The following is a 15,528-nucleotide window of genomic DNA, read 5'->3' on the forward strand; positions in this document are numbered from 1 at the left end:
CAGGAAGTTCTGGGGAGGTTTACATAAGGCATTAGGAAAAATTTATTTGCCACAAGGGTGGTCAGACACAGTCAGCACCTAGTGAGGTGGCTGGTTCCCTGTGTCTGCCAGTGTTTCAGAGACTGTGCCCTCAATAGTATGCCTTAAACTTTGGTAAGCCCTGAAGAGATCAGGTCTTTCGAAGGTCTTTTCCAACCGTTCTCTCTTCCCTTCACTCTGAAGGGCAAATGTTTGTTGGAATTAAGTTAGGGACTTAAAAACTGAAGTAATGTAAAATATGTATTGTGTGTGTTTTTTATTTCTTCTAACCTTTCTAATGCAGAAAGGTCGCATTTTCCCAGCATCTGGCTGTAACTGGACTTGGAACATCTCCCAAGTACGTATAGCATTTGTCATAGCAGACCTAAACCATTAAGCTGTCAGTTTTACCGAAATAAAGGCTGTATTAGCTTTAATACATTACTACTATAATTATAAACTGCATTATTCAGCTATTACATGTATTCACAATGAAAACACTACTTTTATTTCATGCGGTACATTTAGAAAGTACAGCTTGCAGTATTAATGTAAGCTACGACCCAGCAAGCTGTTAAGTAGACCTGCAGCCTCTCAGCTCCCAGGTGCATAAGGACTCCAGAACAACCTTGTCTAAACTTACAGACAAAACCCTTCACTGAAATCCTCTATTGTAGGTACTAGTTCTTTCGTGTCTGACTTCAGGTGTGTCTTTAGGTATCTGCAGCTTTACAGCAGCTCTTGATTAGAGCGAGGTGGTTAACTGTTGTGTGGTGAATTGCAGAATGCATGGTTTTTAAAATAAAGCCAACAAGAACACCGGTGGAGGGGAGAAAAAACATCTGAGGCGTTGAGGTTGCCTCCGCTGCAAGGAAGATATAAAACAGACCCTGCGTTGCACCAGCACAGCTGTGACAGAGCAAACCCACACTGTGCAGCCAGGCCTCAGGGCTGCGTTCCCGCCACTGCGCAGCCTGAGGCTGAGAGGGCAGCATGGCGGCAGGGGGCAGCCGTGGGGACCCCTTGGCCATAGAGCCACTGCCTGAGCCCCAGCCCGAGATGTCCCCGGCTGAGGGGCTCGGGGAGGACCAGGAGCAAATGGCAGAGGTGGGCTGGGAAGGGGAAGTTGGGGCTGTTGGGAGGACGGGAGCGTTGGCAGAGTGCTGGTCAGGGCTTCTGAAAGCTCAGCACCAATGCTTGGGGCAGCTGGGTTTTTTGGTGGCTTGGTTCACACAGGCTTGTGGTGGGCGCTCAGTGACTGAAGAAAGGCTTTCTGAGAGTGTTTCACACAACTCGTGGTCGTGGCTAAACAGCACAGCCCTAAGGCCTTTGGCACTGCCTCTCCATTGGCCAGAATCACCGAAACACAGAAAGATTTTTGAAAGACTTGAGAGAGACTTTTGAGATTTAAAAATAAATATTGCTTTGCTTGAGAGAAACTGGGAAAAATAAACAAAAGAAAACAACCCTGCCCTTTCTCTCCAGAAAATAAGAATCAAATCCACCGACCTTCTTTTCTCCACCAGGCGGTGACCATCTCGAGCAGCTGCAGCCCAGTGCCAGAGCAGGACTGACCTCTCCATACAGAGCTCTGCTGCTGCATCGTGCTCCACTGCGTGGAGGTGGCTGCCCCAAGGGTTGCGAAGAAGATTTCCTAAACTTTGCTCTGTTTGCTTACAGATTCAATTTAAAATTCTAAGAGGGCACGGCGATACTGTGAGTTCCTGCCATTTTTGCTGTGAAGACTCAAAAGTACTTTCATGCTCTTATGACAGAACAGTGAAGCTCTGGGTATGTTGTGAGCACAACAGCAAATTAAAAAAAAATCTGTTATGGTGATGTCTTAATATGATTTGACTACTGATAGGTGGAATATTTTGTAAAGAATTTGAAGTTGCCTCCTCACAGAGGAAGATGGCAGAGTACAAATGAGCAAGGAGTGAAATGTTGGTCAGTGTGATGGATCTTGGCCTTTTTGCAGTATTAGTCTTCATCTGTATCACTGCAGTACACAGGAGCCCAACAATGGACCTCTGGTTGTTTTTGTACAAACAACAAAAAGTCCTGGCACCAGTGCCTGGACCAGGCTGGTGTGTAGGCATGCTCTTGAAACACGAGGCAACACTTGGGTGGGCAGTACTGATGAGATTGGCTGTTCGTGCTTTGAACACAACATTCACAATTGAATTTAGAATACACAGAAATAAGTTTTCATTTGTATTTCTAGATTAGATAAAACATGTAAGGCACACACGTAAGGCTAACGTTATTTCGCAAGCTTTATTTTGCTTTGGTTTTGTGGTGCTGTGTATTTTTTCACAAAAAAAGCACTTCCCAATCAAACTCTTCTGGATTTATTCAAGGATGTTGCCAAAGGATTTCCTGTTCAAATTTTTGAAGAACACACAGCCCCAGTTTCTGAATGCAATTTGAGTCCTGACAATAGAAGGTGACTATTTTCTATCACAATTTATTTAAAAAAGGAGACAATGTGATTTTTCAAGGTTAAATGTGATTGCATGTGGAAAACATCAGACAAATTTGGAACAGATCAGTTACTTCTTCAGTTGTTCCTATGGTTTTCTATTTCATCAAAGTGAAACTTCTTTTGCTTCATTTTCTGTTCATTATTCCTTTGTCTTAGTCTGGCAGCCTGTTCACTGCCAGACTCCTTCATCTCCAGTTGATTTCCCCTACAGTTCGTGCAAGTCTTTTGGTTTTCATTTGGTGGCCACTGAAGGAATAGTCCAAGTCATGACCTTTGCAGGGCAAAGGAATTTGCTGCTTGTGAGTTATTTGTGGCTGGAAGTCTGTGGCTTGTGTTCTGAAAGGAGTGTGTAAACAGGTATTGCATAGAAGAGCAACATTGAAGCACAGGGGTTCATCTGTCAGTGAGATTTATATGGTCATAAAAGTTCTGTATTGTTTATTAATAATCTATATGCTTTCCATTAAGCCTGTAATGTCAATTTAAGAAGAAATGCATCTTACCTAGTGTCAATCTCTGGCTATAATAATTAAAACAACTGCAGCGTGCACTAACATTTGATTGAGTAGGTCATACATTGCCACCAGGGGTATTATTTCTGCTACGTTTTATCATTAATTTGTAGTTTAAATCAATTTTTATCAAATTAAAGAGTTGTCTAATCTCCTTTTGACCATGGGATTGCATATGTGCCATTCTGCCTGCTGCCTCCCAACCAAAAATGTCACCAGTTCATTATCTTCTTGTTATCTCTTGTGCTAAGTGCTTCCATTTAGGAGCAGAGATCATGCAAGTGAAGGAAACATATGCATAATGAGAAGAATAGAAGGTTTGAGAATTTATTTTTAGTTTGCATGAAGCTTCCTGGGCAAAATTTGTGAAAGTGACCTTTTGTGAACTTGATAAAAAACTGGAAAAGCCACAATGGGACTAAAAACATTTGCCCTATACTGTGACGTTCCATATAAATGCTATTTTTTAGATATTTGGAAATATTCTAATAAAACAATGTGAAAGCAAACTTGGTGGTGACCTCCTCATTCGTGGAAACCTGCCACTTGTCATCAGTTAGCTTTGTTGTGTAATGTGGGTTTGGCAGAGCAGTGTCTGAAAATTGCATACGTGACATTTTTATTGTAGTTTATATCTGAAATATAAATAATTACATATTTTAAACTGCAAAAGGCAATTTTTGCTGCAGTGCTTACAAATCTTTTTTGAAGTAATGAGTGTGAGGATGTCAAATCATTGTCAGAATTAAAAGTTAGCATTTATTTTCAAATATCTTCTCTTGAGTGAGAACACTGAATGCTGTTTTCATGGTCATTTTTAGGATGGTGACATCATCCTATGATAACACTGTCAAGACCTGGGATATGGAAACAGGAAAAGTGCTTGTATGTATCCTTTTGAGTGCATCCTCAAGAAAGTGTAACTGTAAAATTCAGTTGCATTCCTTAGTTATTGACAAAGAACAAAAAAACCAAAAGCATTCTTTGCACAATGCACTACAGTCAGGGTAGGCAGGCTTGATTTTTAGTCTAGGTTTTAGTCTGATTGTTTGATCACAGTAAGTCCCTTGATGATGAAGATGTCTCAGTTATTTCAGATAAAAATGGCTGTAATAGTAATAATCTGTCTCAGAGGATATGTTAGACTGATTGAATTAACATTTTAGGATTTGAACGGGGTATCCCTGTCTAATTTTAAACTTACTGCTATTTTAAAGATAGAATTGGATATAAATACTTCTATCACCTTTTGCTAAAATAAAGTAATACCAAACTCCTTTCTTCTGAGCCTACTTAGAGATTAAAGCAAGCGCTGTTAAAGACTCTTATCTCTAACCCTCAAGCGTGTTTCCAAAAGCCTTTCTTTTCTTTGTAGTGGACAATAGAACATGAAGGCATCGTAACTTCATGTAATATTTCCCATGATGGCAAATATGTGGTATCTGGCTCAGATAAAGGCAATGCCATATCTGTTTTTGATGCAGTAAGTGCAACAGAGGTGGTATGTGTCCAAGGTAAGATTTATGACTTTTAAATTTTGTTTATTCGGTTCTTGATTTCTTGTATTTCTTAATAATAACAATGAACTCAGTTCAGATGCCCTTCCTTCATAAATGTCTGTGTTTTGCAGATAGACTGGCACACAGCTGCTGTGGGTAGTTCTGCCTTTCAGACTTGTGCACTGAGATGGAGAGCTAATGATTCAAAGCTGGGAAGCAGCTTTGCAATAGTTCCTCTTGGTGTGTTTTCCACAGGTCATCACAGGAGTACAATCACAAGATGCTGTTTTGATCCTGATAATCAGAGGGTGACTTCAGTATCGTACGATAAGACTATAAAGCTGTGGGATATGGTAGCTCGATCCACCTCCATTACAATTAAAGAGTAAGAAATAACACTGTAATTAATTATGCGTGGTATTGTTTGCATCCTTGACAATTATCAGTGAGAGTTATGGTAAGATTTGTACTGGAGAAAATGAGCTGTAATTGTTGAACTGAATTAAGTTATATGTGATATATGTGGAATGCATGAATGAAAATTTCCACTCAAGCTTCCCGCTGTAAATTATTGAAAAGTTGCATTTTGTCAGCGTTTTTGTGCTAGTTTTTAGAGCTCCTAGGTTCTTTTAAATACACTGGAAGAAGCATATGCAATATAGTGCTGAAGTACAAACTTACTGGTGTAATTCCTAGTAATTAGGAAGAATTTATAATCATTGACAAGTGAGAAGATAAAATATTACATAGAAAAAAAAAGTCTTTAAAAATATTATATAGTGAAGGAGAAATAACACAATGGTTATTTTGAATCTTAATTATTTTTCCTGTATAAGTGAGGGCCATCTTTGGCTTCCCTCTTTGGCTTCTTTTCATCTCTCATTATCTCATTATCTATGTTGTTAATGGCAGTATGAATCAGGACTGGATCCAGGACAGATGCTCTGGGCCCCAGCTCAGTATGTACTTATATTTTCACAGTGAACCAATTGTGGTCACTCTGAGTTCTGGTACAGGTTTTCCAGGTGATTTCTTGCTGCAAAAGTAATCCCTCCTATTTAATTCCATGGAAACTGTAACAAAAGAGCACAAGAACACTGGTTATTTAAAATTGTTACATATTTATGTATTTTAAAATAAATTTATAATTTTTCAGCTACAAGGTGCTATTTTGCAGCATAGGCACCATCATCAGATGTGCATTTTCACCAGCAATGAACAAGAGCCTGCACCAGTGGAGGTGACCCACTGTCACTGTTACCACTGCTGGGATGCACCATGCACTGCATCACCGTGCTCACACCCCCTGTTTGGTCTCCACCAATGTTCAGCAAGTGCCAGTGAGTGCCAATGGGTGCCACTTTTTCCACATGGAGGAATTCAATGACATGCCTCTGCTACATGTGCATTTCCATGTAAGATGCCATTTTGGATCAGACTGTCCCTCTGCTGGCATCTGTCACACAGCAACAATATTGGTGGGAAGATTCAATCTCTATGATGGTGCCATACCACCAATCTCTACCACTGATGTTGTGGGCTGACACCATAAAAGGCATTACTTTTGGACAGTGTCATGCCCAGTACCAGCAGTTGTGCTTCTAGTGAGCTCCTACAGCTTCCTGTGCTAAACCCTTACATCTCTCACTGAAATAAGCATTTGAAACATTTAACATTTAAAAATTAGGTCAATGTTGGGCATCGTTATCATTTTTAAGAATAAATTCTATGATAGATATCAAGTGAGCTGTTAAAATAGCAATAGCTTTTAATAAACTCAACAAATTTAGCTTTGAATTATAACAAGAGTAAACAGAGAGTGCCTTTAAACAGTAATAAAATGGTCTGATGAGGAATTAGGAATTAGTTTGGATGGGAAATTCAATCTGGAGTATTGTAATAATATTTCTTTTAAATCACAGTGATGACAGCCTTGTTTCCTGTAAGAGAGGCTTGTGATCCCTCCCCTGGTGCAGACTGCAGGAAGCCCCAAAGTTCTCAACCTGTTCCAGAGCTTCTTCCAGATTCCTTTTATAGACTTTAATATAAATTGATTCATCTCTTTCCTCTGAGTATTAGAAGGCAAATTCACATTTTTTGGACTTTTTTTGGTAACTTGCTTTTAAAGAAGTGTGGTTGTTCTGCAAAGCAATGTCATCGCTCACTCACTGCTTGGGTCCATTCTGGCCAATGGCTCACTCTGCAAGGAGCCCAAACCCATGCAGGCTGCAGGGCTGTGAGCAGCTCCAGGGGCTTTACAGAACTATCCATACAGTTAACATTCAGAATGTGCTTATGATGCTCTACTGGATGGAGAGAGTGCTCAGTGCCACAGGAGGCTCTCTGAGAGTTTGATAATGCTTACAAAACCCCTGTTGGGGTGTTTTCATGTTTCAGGGGACACAGCAATGCTATCTCAGATTGTTGCTTTACATCTGATGGTCAATACTTATGCACAGCATCCTGGGACAGGAGCTTAAAAATATGGGATGTAAAGACAGGAGAATTTTGGAGTCGTGGACCTGTTACTTTGAACCAGGGACATGAGGGTTCTGTTAGTTCCTGTTGCTTTAGCCAAGATGGTGAGTTATCTTGATACCAGCACACGATGTGTCTCAATATCTGTGTACGTGACATAGCGGGTGAGCCACAAGTGACCACTCCAATCGTGTAAGAAATTTGTCATTTCCAAGATAGCATATTTAATTACAAGAAAATGATCTCCATGTAAATTGAAGTTGATGACCACAGCCCCTCTACAGGCATGAAATTTGTATTATTGCAAACTGCCATTGTACTGGAACAGATTCTCTTCACTGGCATGGGCTGATATGAGTTTCTCTACATATTGGTCTAATTAGCTGTTTCCTTTTGCAGCTTCATTTCTTCACTACTATTACTATATTTACTATTGCTGTTTACTGTTACATTACTATTATGCCAAGTTATGCTTACTATTTATAAAATCAAGAACGTTAGCAACAAATAGCCAAAAGGAACTTCTAGCATCTTGTCAAAGCATGACTAATAGCTCATTACTTACATGTTATTAACCAAGTCTGACACAGTGCTAGAAGGAGTCTCTTATTAGTCTGTGTGTCAAAGCAAATATACAGTAAATATTCTGATTTCATATTTCAGCATCACTTGTAGTGTCTGGTGGATATGACAACGCTATAACCATATGGGAAACAGATGCAGGATATAAGAAGTTAAGCTTAAAGGTACTGTGGTTTTATTTTGTCAGTAGTTTGATGAGAAGCTGTAAAGTGTGTGCTCCTTTAAAAGCATTGTATTTGTTGTTACACAGTATCCTTGCCCATCCTTTCCAGATACAGGCAGCAAAACATACTGAATTTGTGTGATGTAATTGGTTAGAACAATATATTCATACACAATTAGTCAGGAAGATACTACCTCTATCAGGTCAGTTATAAACACGAGATTCCATCTAACTATGGGATATGATTTTATGGCATGCTTAAAACTGTTCATAACTTTGTGTGCCCATTTTGCAAATGTTATTTTCACAGAAGTCAGGCAATTATGTCAGAGTACAGATTTGCAACCTTGGTTCTTTTCCTGTCCTCTGCAAATCTGATTTCAGTGGACTTTTTTTTCTTTCTTTCTTTCTGAATTACTGCATGCAGTACTGAAGGCTTAGCTAAAACGTTCATGAAAAAGCCCACCTGGAATGTGTCAGAAAATACAGCTTTCCTTCAAAGTCTTTTGAGCTTGCAAATAACTTTCCACTGTTGTCTGCGTTCAAGATAGTATCTTTATTTGGGGGAGTTTATAAGCTTGTGCCTCATGCTGGTTGCCTTACATGTAGGCTTACAAACCCTCCTGAATTGGAACTGTACAGGTTAAACCTTTTGAACAACAGCAGCACATGTTCTCCACTGGTGCTTTGCAAGATGCAATTACTGCAGATATCCCAGTTCACAGCAATCGCTGTAAGTAACTCAGTTTGCCATTAAACACAAAGGCATCTGTTTAAATGTTAATGTCTTTGTAGCTGTGGAGAATTCCTGTTCCTTGCTCATGACTAAATTTAAAAACATTTTAAAGATTCTGCTGTAAAAAAACTACTTAAGTTTTATATATGCATATTTAGCTTTTTCTCTGTGCTTGGAAAATACACAATTGTTCATCTTTTATAATTAACTTATTGAATGTGGTGTTAATCATAAAAATGACACCATATCTGCCCAAACCTTAGGGATTTTATCTGTTGATTCCATATATGTTTATACAGCCTACATCACTGGAGTAAGCACGTCATTTTAGACTTCAACCTGCCTCTGTTCTTATGCCAGCTCAGTGTTGTTCACTGGAGATCAGCAGTGCTGCTGTTGTCAGAAGGAGGGTATCTGATACAGGTGCTAGACCTGGCCTGTTTTCAGCATTGGGTTCCCTGCCTTGAAATGGGGGGAAGCTGCTGTCTGTTCCCAGAGCTCTTTCCTCTGTTACTGCATGCTAAGCAGTCTCTTTTTATTTATTTGTTTATTTATTGAAGTAATTAGTGGTAGGAATCAGCTCTTTCTCCTTACAGTTCTTTAATAAGCTGTTTAAAAGTAGAAAAGAAGTCTTTCAGTGGAGCTCACCTTCATGGTAACTGACAGATGCACTGCCCCTGGCTGCTGCTGCCGGTGGGCTGCATCCCACGGCTTGTAACAGCAACTGCTCTCAGGTACACGTGAGAAAACATGAGCTTTCTAGCAATGCCTTTTTCTAGCTGACCATGAAGAGTGTAGATAACAATTTTCCTTTTGCATTTCAAAATGAGTGCATAGTACAGACAGTAATTTTTATTATTAGAAAATTGGCTATGTGCTTTTTTTTTTTTTTTTTTGGCTTAAAGTTAGATTTTTCTTTACTGTAGGGCCATTGGGACTGGGTGACAGATGTTGCAATTAGTGAAGACAAGAAGTGGATTCTTTCAGCCTCAAAGGTGATCACCACTTTCCTGATGCGATTTCAAGAGCTAAATTAGAAGTGGATGTGAAGATTTCATCCCTTCGTGTCAGGTTTTGTTTGACGACATTTGAAAATAATTCAATTGCTCACAAAACTTCTGTGTTCTAATCAGTATCTACATCAAGTAATTGTAGAAAATCTTAAAAATAATTTGATGACTATGTTTATTTTTTGTTGTCTTAAAATGTCCATGCAGTTTTAAGATTGCTACAGGTTGTTTCCAAAGATATGCTTAAACGTGAGACAGGTGATTCTTAAAGGTGAGAGGGTTTAGCACTCTCCTGTTGAGAGACTTATCTGAAGAAATAGGAGCTCTCATCTTCTTGGAAATTATGTAAATCAGTGTTTTGGTGATACACAAACATATAAAAATGATTGCTTTTGTTTCCCAGGATTCTACTTTGAGACTGTGGAATATTGAAAGGATGGATCGCATACCTTCAGTGATAGAAAGCAGAAAAGAAAAAGGCTCAAAAATTGCTCAGGTTATATTATTTTATTTTCTAACCACACTTCATATTTTATTCAGAAACAAAGCCTGGATTTTAAAGGAAAGCTTGAGTTTTGCTAGCTGAAAGAACTAATGGATTGTTCTTTCTTTGTGAAGATATGTACATCTTTTTGGGGGGAGTAGAATGTAGTAGTAACAATTCTCTTTTAAAACTGTTTGTGATAAGGACACCAATTCATGTGCAAAGGTGCATCAAACAGTAAAATATGCCATTAACTTTTCTGTAAATATTTTCTATTGAATTTGAAATTAATGCTGTATAGAGTCTAATAGAAATGGAGTAAACTTCATGTGTGTGGCTGAACTACCATTTTTATTGTATTTGTACCAGTGTGAAGAATGTGAAAGACCTTTCTTAAGCCTGCAGCATGGTGGCTTTGAAGTGATATCCAAGTGTGTATTCTGTCGTCTGTCTTCTCCAGCAAGAAGTATTTTGCCATTGCCACCTTCCATCCCTCCTGATCTTTAAATTCGTATGACAGTCTTTGGATGTCAACATATGTAAGTATAAATGTAATGTCTGTACACCTTCATGTACTGCACATATAAAGCTGAACATTTAATCTTGTTCTGCTACAGTGTTCTGTATCAAGAATGATAAACTACGCTGCTAAGCAGGGTCTCTTGAGACAGGACAACGGCAAATGGTTTCCAACTAAGAGAGAAGAGATTTAGACTGGATATAAGGAAGAAAGATTATGGTAAGGGTAGTAAAGCACTAGAATAGTTTGCCCAGAGTGCTGGTGAATGCCACATCCCTGGATACACCCAGGCTCTGAGCATCCGATGGAGCTGTAGGTGTCCGGGGAGTTGGACCAGATGGCCTTTAAGGGTCCATTCCAACTCAGACAATTCTGTGATTCTATGCTTCCCTTATGCCCTGAACAGCTGTGCCTTGTCACCTAAAGACTGAAACTGCCCAGTAGTTGAAGTCTATATAGTATGGTACTAGAGAACAAACTTATTTACTTGCCTGTTGGTAAATTTTAAACAATTTTTAATGAATACAGTAGTTCCAAGCTCAGTTTATTAATGAATATGTGTGAATTATAAATTATTGTCAAGTTTCCTTCCATTTCTTAGATAAACAATTCTTCTTGACTATGGCACATACAGAATCTTTGCTTTCAGTGGACAAACAAAAGATACTTACAAAGAATTTTTTTAAGTAAAATGATGAACAAGTTCATGGTCAGATTCTCCCTCTTGCCTCTTGCTGCCATGCTGCTACAAACTGCTGTGCAATAACTTCCAGCCATGAGAAGAAGCTGTAGTTCATGTCTGACACAATTCAGTACAAACTATTTCTGTCTAATAAGGGTCCACCCAGCAAGGAGCACAGTATTCTTGGGAGCAACCTAGGGATTGCATCTATTTAGTGTATGTGCAAATATCAATTAATAAAATATTTAGTGTTTCAAAATATCTGGAAGCCTTGTTCCTAAAAACAATATTTTCAGACTTTTCAACATTTATTTCCAAGAGGTACTTAAAAGAGGGAGGATAGCTGAACCGGGAATCCAGTTCAACTCTGGAACAGAGGTACATTTCGATAGGAGATCGTTCCCCGCGGTAGCGGGCTGGTGGTCAGGAGCCGGGTCGATGTATTGGGCCCGCGAAGCGCAAGTCGCTATCACCCGGCGCCGTGGCTTAGTTGGTTAAAGCGCCTGTCTAGTAAACAGGAGATCCTGGGTTCGAATCCCAGCGGTGCCTGCGCGGTAGACGTTCGCCTTTTGCGCGCGACCGCAGTTTTACCGCAGCTCGGAGTGCGGGAAGGGCGGGTGTGGAGCGGGCTGCGCCACGGCTGTGTGCTGCGATGGGCAGCAGTGCGGAGAAAAGCGGCCGGTGTGTGAAATGACGTGCATGCGCGCAATGTCTTATGTGTTTTTGCACGCGATGTGTGTTTGTTTGTGCACGCGATGTGTGTTTATGCACGCGATGTGTGTTTGTGCAGCCGGGCGTTGCTCCTGCTGCCCGGTTTCTCTGCCGGCTCACGGCAGCTGCCTGTGGTGCTCCAGGCAGCCAACCCACCTGTGGGTCTGCTGGTTGGTCACCTAGATTCCTAAGGAATTGCAAAGAGGAATTTTTTCGTCATACAGAGCCGAGAGAATTCATCTGTCAGATGTCTTTGATTCCTGTCTCTAAATCTTTATCCGCTCACTCACTGTTCAGTTTTATTCCCATGCTCTGTGACCGCTGGCCAGGTGTCCAGCGGTCAACATGAGGCATGTGCCACCCCTCTACCCGGGCCTCCCCACCTCTCCTCATTCCCTTTTTCAGTTTTGTTTTTGCCTTTTCTGAGGGCAGGCTGTGTGGAAGCCCCATGTTCTCCCTCAGGCCACCGCTGAGGCAGGAGTTGACAGAACTTTCTGAGACATCCTGGAAGTCAAAGGCCAACCCTCCCCATTGGGCAGGTGAATGAGGTTCAGTGCAGTCTTTCCAAATGTACAACAGAGGCAATCTGTCCTCACATCTGAGCTCAGGAGGCTGTAGACCAGTTAGTACAGCAAATCCCAGCCCAGCAGCTGTACCCTCAGGCAGTTTTTGGCCCACATGGAAGCTGATGGGAGTAAATGTAGTCACTGGCACATTTGGAGCACAGAGTTGTTGCTGGGATGGAGCTTCTGCTGCCCCAAGAGCAAAGTATGGGCCTAACATCTCGTATCAGCGCCTGGCTTAACAGCTCTCTGCAGGAGCCCTCCTTGGAGCAGTATTTGCTGTGCAGTCTGTCATAGTCTCACTGATTCTGGGCTACTGACAAAATGAAGTTGAGTGTGCTGAGTATCATTTAGAGTGTAATTATTTTCTTACGCAAATTGAAGACCAAAGGTACATCTAGCCCCATGGTTTTTCTGTAGCTGTGGCCAGCAGTGCATGTCTTAGGGAGAACATAAGGACAGGGCAAAGGTGCAGGGATATTTTGCCAGAATGCTCTGCCAGCCTCCAGTGAATTCCAGCTGGGGGTCTTGAGCTCTCACATACAGACATGATCAAATTTAATTTTTCATTTCTCCGTGTCTGTGGGTAGGAAGAAGTGAAGTGACTGCTGCAGGCAGATGTGCATATTGGAGACATCTATATCGTAGGGACAGATGCCTAAAGAAGGGAAATATTAAAGGCAGTCAAATGTTTAGTGGCTGTTTATTGTAGCAGTGACTGTAGGCTTAAGGGAGCATATTTTTGCAGTTTGTCTGCAAGGGCTGACATTGCTGCCTGCACATTATTCACAAAGATTTGAGTGAAAAAATTTGATGAAAACGTTGAGTGAAATCACATCGCCTGTTAACCCCAGTTTGCAAGACTGCCCTTTCCTATTCCCTGACATGCTGCTTTGCAAAGCGTTGTACTTTGACAGGCGTGCACCGTGACAGTGTCATGCCTATATAATGTGATGTGATGCATGTGTCATGAAAGGATCTGCCAGAGTGTAAATTATCAGCTTTGAACTTTGGGGTTGGGGGGGAACTGTTTGGGATACTGCAGTCTGTGTAGTAGAAAGAAAATGACATTCTCCGGTTATTACTTTGTTGGGATGATTTTTTTTTCATTTATAACTAATTTGCAGAAATGACATGTGTTGTTCATGGGACTGTTGTAAGGTTTTTCATTGTCAGCTCTTACAAGGTAAGCAGTGGCACTGAGTGTCCTATTGAGCAGGAAGAGGCTTGCCCCACACCACCCAGCACATCAGCTCCTCACCTGTATTCATTCTGCCATTGAGATTCACAGCTCAGACCTTTATAGAGGTGAAACTGGTCTGGAACCTTAGAAATGGATATCCCACAGAGCATCACTTAAATGACAGAAACACAACAGAGGGCAGTAGTGCAAGTTAGATTCTTGTCATTTAGGACCTGTGCTGTTGTTCCATTCTCCCAGCTTGTAATTATTTACAGCTGAATAGAAAAAAATATTTACATTTTTGAAAGCCTGTTTGTATTTCAGTTGGGAGTGAAAACCAAGGCTCTTCAGGGAAGGAGACAGGTTAGCTAGAAAATAGTAAGTTGTGTGCCCAACTCCTGCAAAATGGAGCAACAGGCTGCAATCCAGGGAAATGTCTTTATTCCTTATTGCAACAAGTCTTTTCTTTCCTTCAAGCAATTGTAGCTAGCCTAAGATCCTTAGAACCTAAAAAGTTAATATTAGTGAGGTAATCAAGAATTGATCTCGCTGACATCAATGGCACCACTCCCACTGACTGTGCTGCAGCAGATTTTCATTCAATAGAAGATAACAAAGAATCTGATTCATAATAAAGGGAGGAAAAGATGAGTCAAGCCAAGCTATGTGAGTAGAGTTTTTCTTGTGTTATTAACAGCGCACTGGCATCAAAACAACAAGGTCTGTCCTTATCTGCTGTAGTATTTGTGCTTTTTCTTTACTTACACAGGACTGAACACAATCAACCTTCACGTAATTCCTGCCACAGCGTGTGCTGAACTCTCATTATGGTCAGTGGAAACTATGGAGCACAGAGTTTTTCTGAAAATCTCTTGATAATATTTTAACACAGGTATTTGAGAATTCTCATCTGAATAACATTTGTTATGACATAACTGTAGATTTGGTGTTGTTTCTGGATGACTTTTTAAGCAAATGGTTTTTTTTATTATACATGCTATCTACTTAAAAACGCTGCTCTTTTTGTCCTATGAAAGCAAAATTTAATGGTTGAAGGTATGGTAATAGCAAATACAGCCTCTTGTACCTGTAATTTCATTTGATGCTTCTCCCTGAATAAACTTATTAGAACATCGCAGCCCAGGAACAATTAATTATAGTTTCTCTAATTATTGATTTGAGTTAATGTAGGTTTTTGTGAAAAAAAAGGTCTTATATGAACTAATCAATTAATTTCTGGTTCTGACTTTTGACAAATTATATGACTATGTATCCTGCCTTCCTGTTAGAACATTTGCTGTCAGTAACAAAACAATCTCCAAACCACATTGAAGTCATTCTGTTTGGCCAGCCCTAAGAGGCTGGTTTTTTTAGTACTACACCTTCTTTTTGTTGTGCATTTTCCCCTTAATTAACATTTTAATTTGCATTTTCATGCAGAACAGAATTAATCACCAAAATAAACATGTTTTCCCCTTTGAAATGGGCTATGCTCTTCCACTGAGTGCTTCTTGTGGTCATTTGGTTTGTCTTTATATAATAGCTATGCTTTATCTTAATTGAGCAGCATACCCGTAGCCCATTATTTCCATAACTTTTAAGCAGCCAAAATCCAACTTTTTACAGTGTTATCTATATTAGTTGCATTCTAAAATTATTGCTTTTTTCTCTTATTAGAATGTCATTTAAAGTGTAGGAACTGTGTGTCCTTAACCACAATAACTGCAAATGCATGTGTGATGAAGGCTGGGATTCTGCAGCCTGTACAGCTGCCATTATCACATGACATCCTTTTCTTTAGGCTGAGGAAACGTATCCCAGGTATTTGTTGCAAATTCCTTTTGGCCGTGGCCAAAATCTGCCTCTGTTCTAGGATGGCGAGAGGAGGGTGACCTTCTT

At 40.2% G+C, this 15,528-nt stretch overlaps 1 protein-coding gene and 1 non-coding gene across 2 annotated transcripts; both read left to right on the plus strand.

Moving 5' to 3' along the window:
- Positions 1–23: 23 nt before the first annotated feature.
- Positions 24–14,815, plus strand: WDR88 (WD repeat domain 88). Its single transcript, XM_042821458.1, has 12 exons — positions 24–1,125; positions 1,699–1,809; positions 2,382–2,467; positions 3,840–3,903; positions 4,394–4,532; positions 4,773–4,902; positions 6,915–7,099; positions 7,659–7,741; positions 9,403–9,471; positions 9,890–9,982; positions 10,340–10,509; positions 14,399–14,815. Exons 1-11 carry the CDS (start codon positions 1,012–1,014, stop codon positions 10,475–10,477), a joined length of 1,212 nt encoding a protein of 403 aa, XP_042677392.1. The 5' UTR covers positions 24–1,011; the 3' UTR covers positions 10,478–10,509; positions 14,399–14,815.
- Positions 11,648–11,721, plus strand: TRNAT-AGU. The gene has a single exon. It is a non-coding gene; the product is annotated as a tRNA-Thr (tRNA).
- Positions 14,816–15,528: the final 713 nt, after the last annotated feature.

This window comes from Centrocercus urophasianus, unplaced genomic scaffold (genome assembly GCF_019232065.1).
Source record: "Centrocercus urophasianus isolate 14NV4802_14NV808 unplaced genomic scaffold, USGS_Curo_1.0 seq_2, whole genome shotgun sequence".
Lineage (NCBI taxonomy): Eukaryota > Metazoa > Chordata > Aves > Galliformes > Phasianidae > Centrocercus > Centrocercus urophasianus.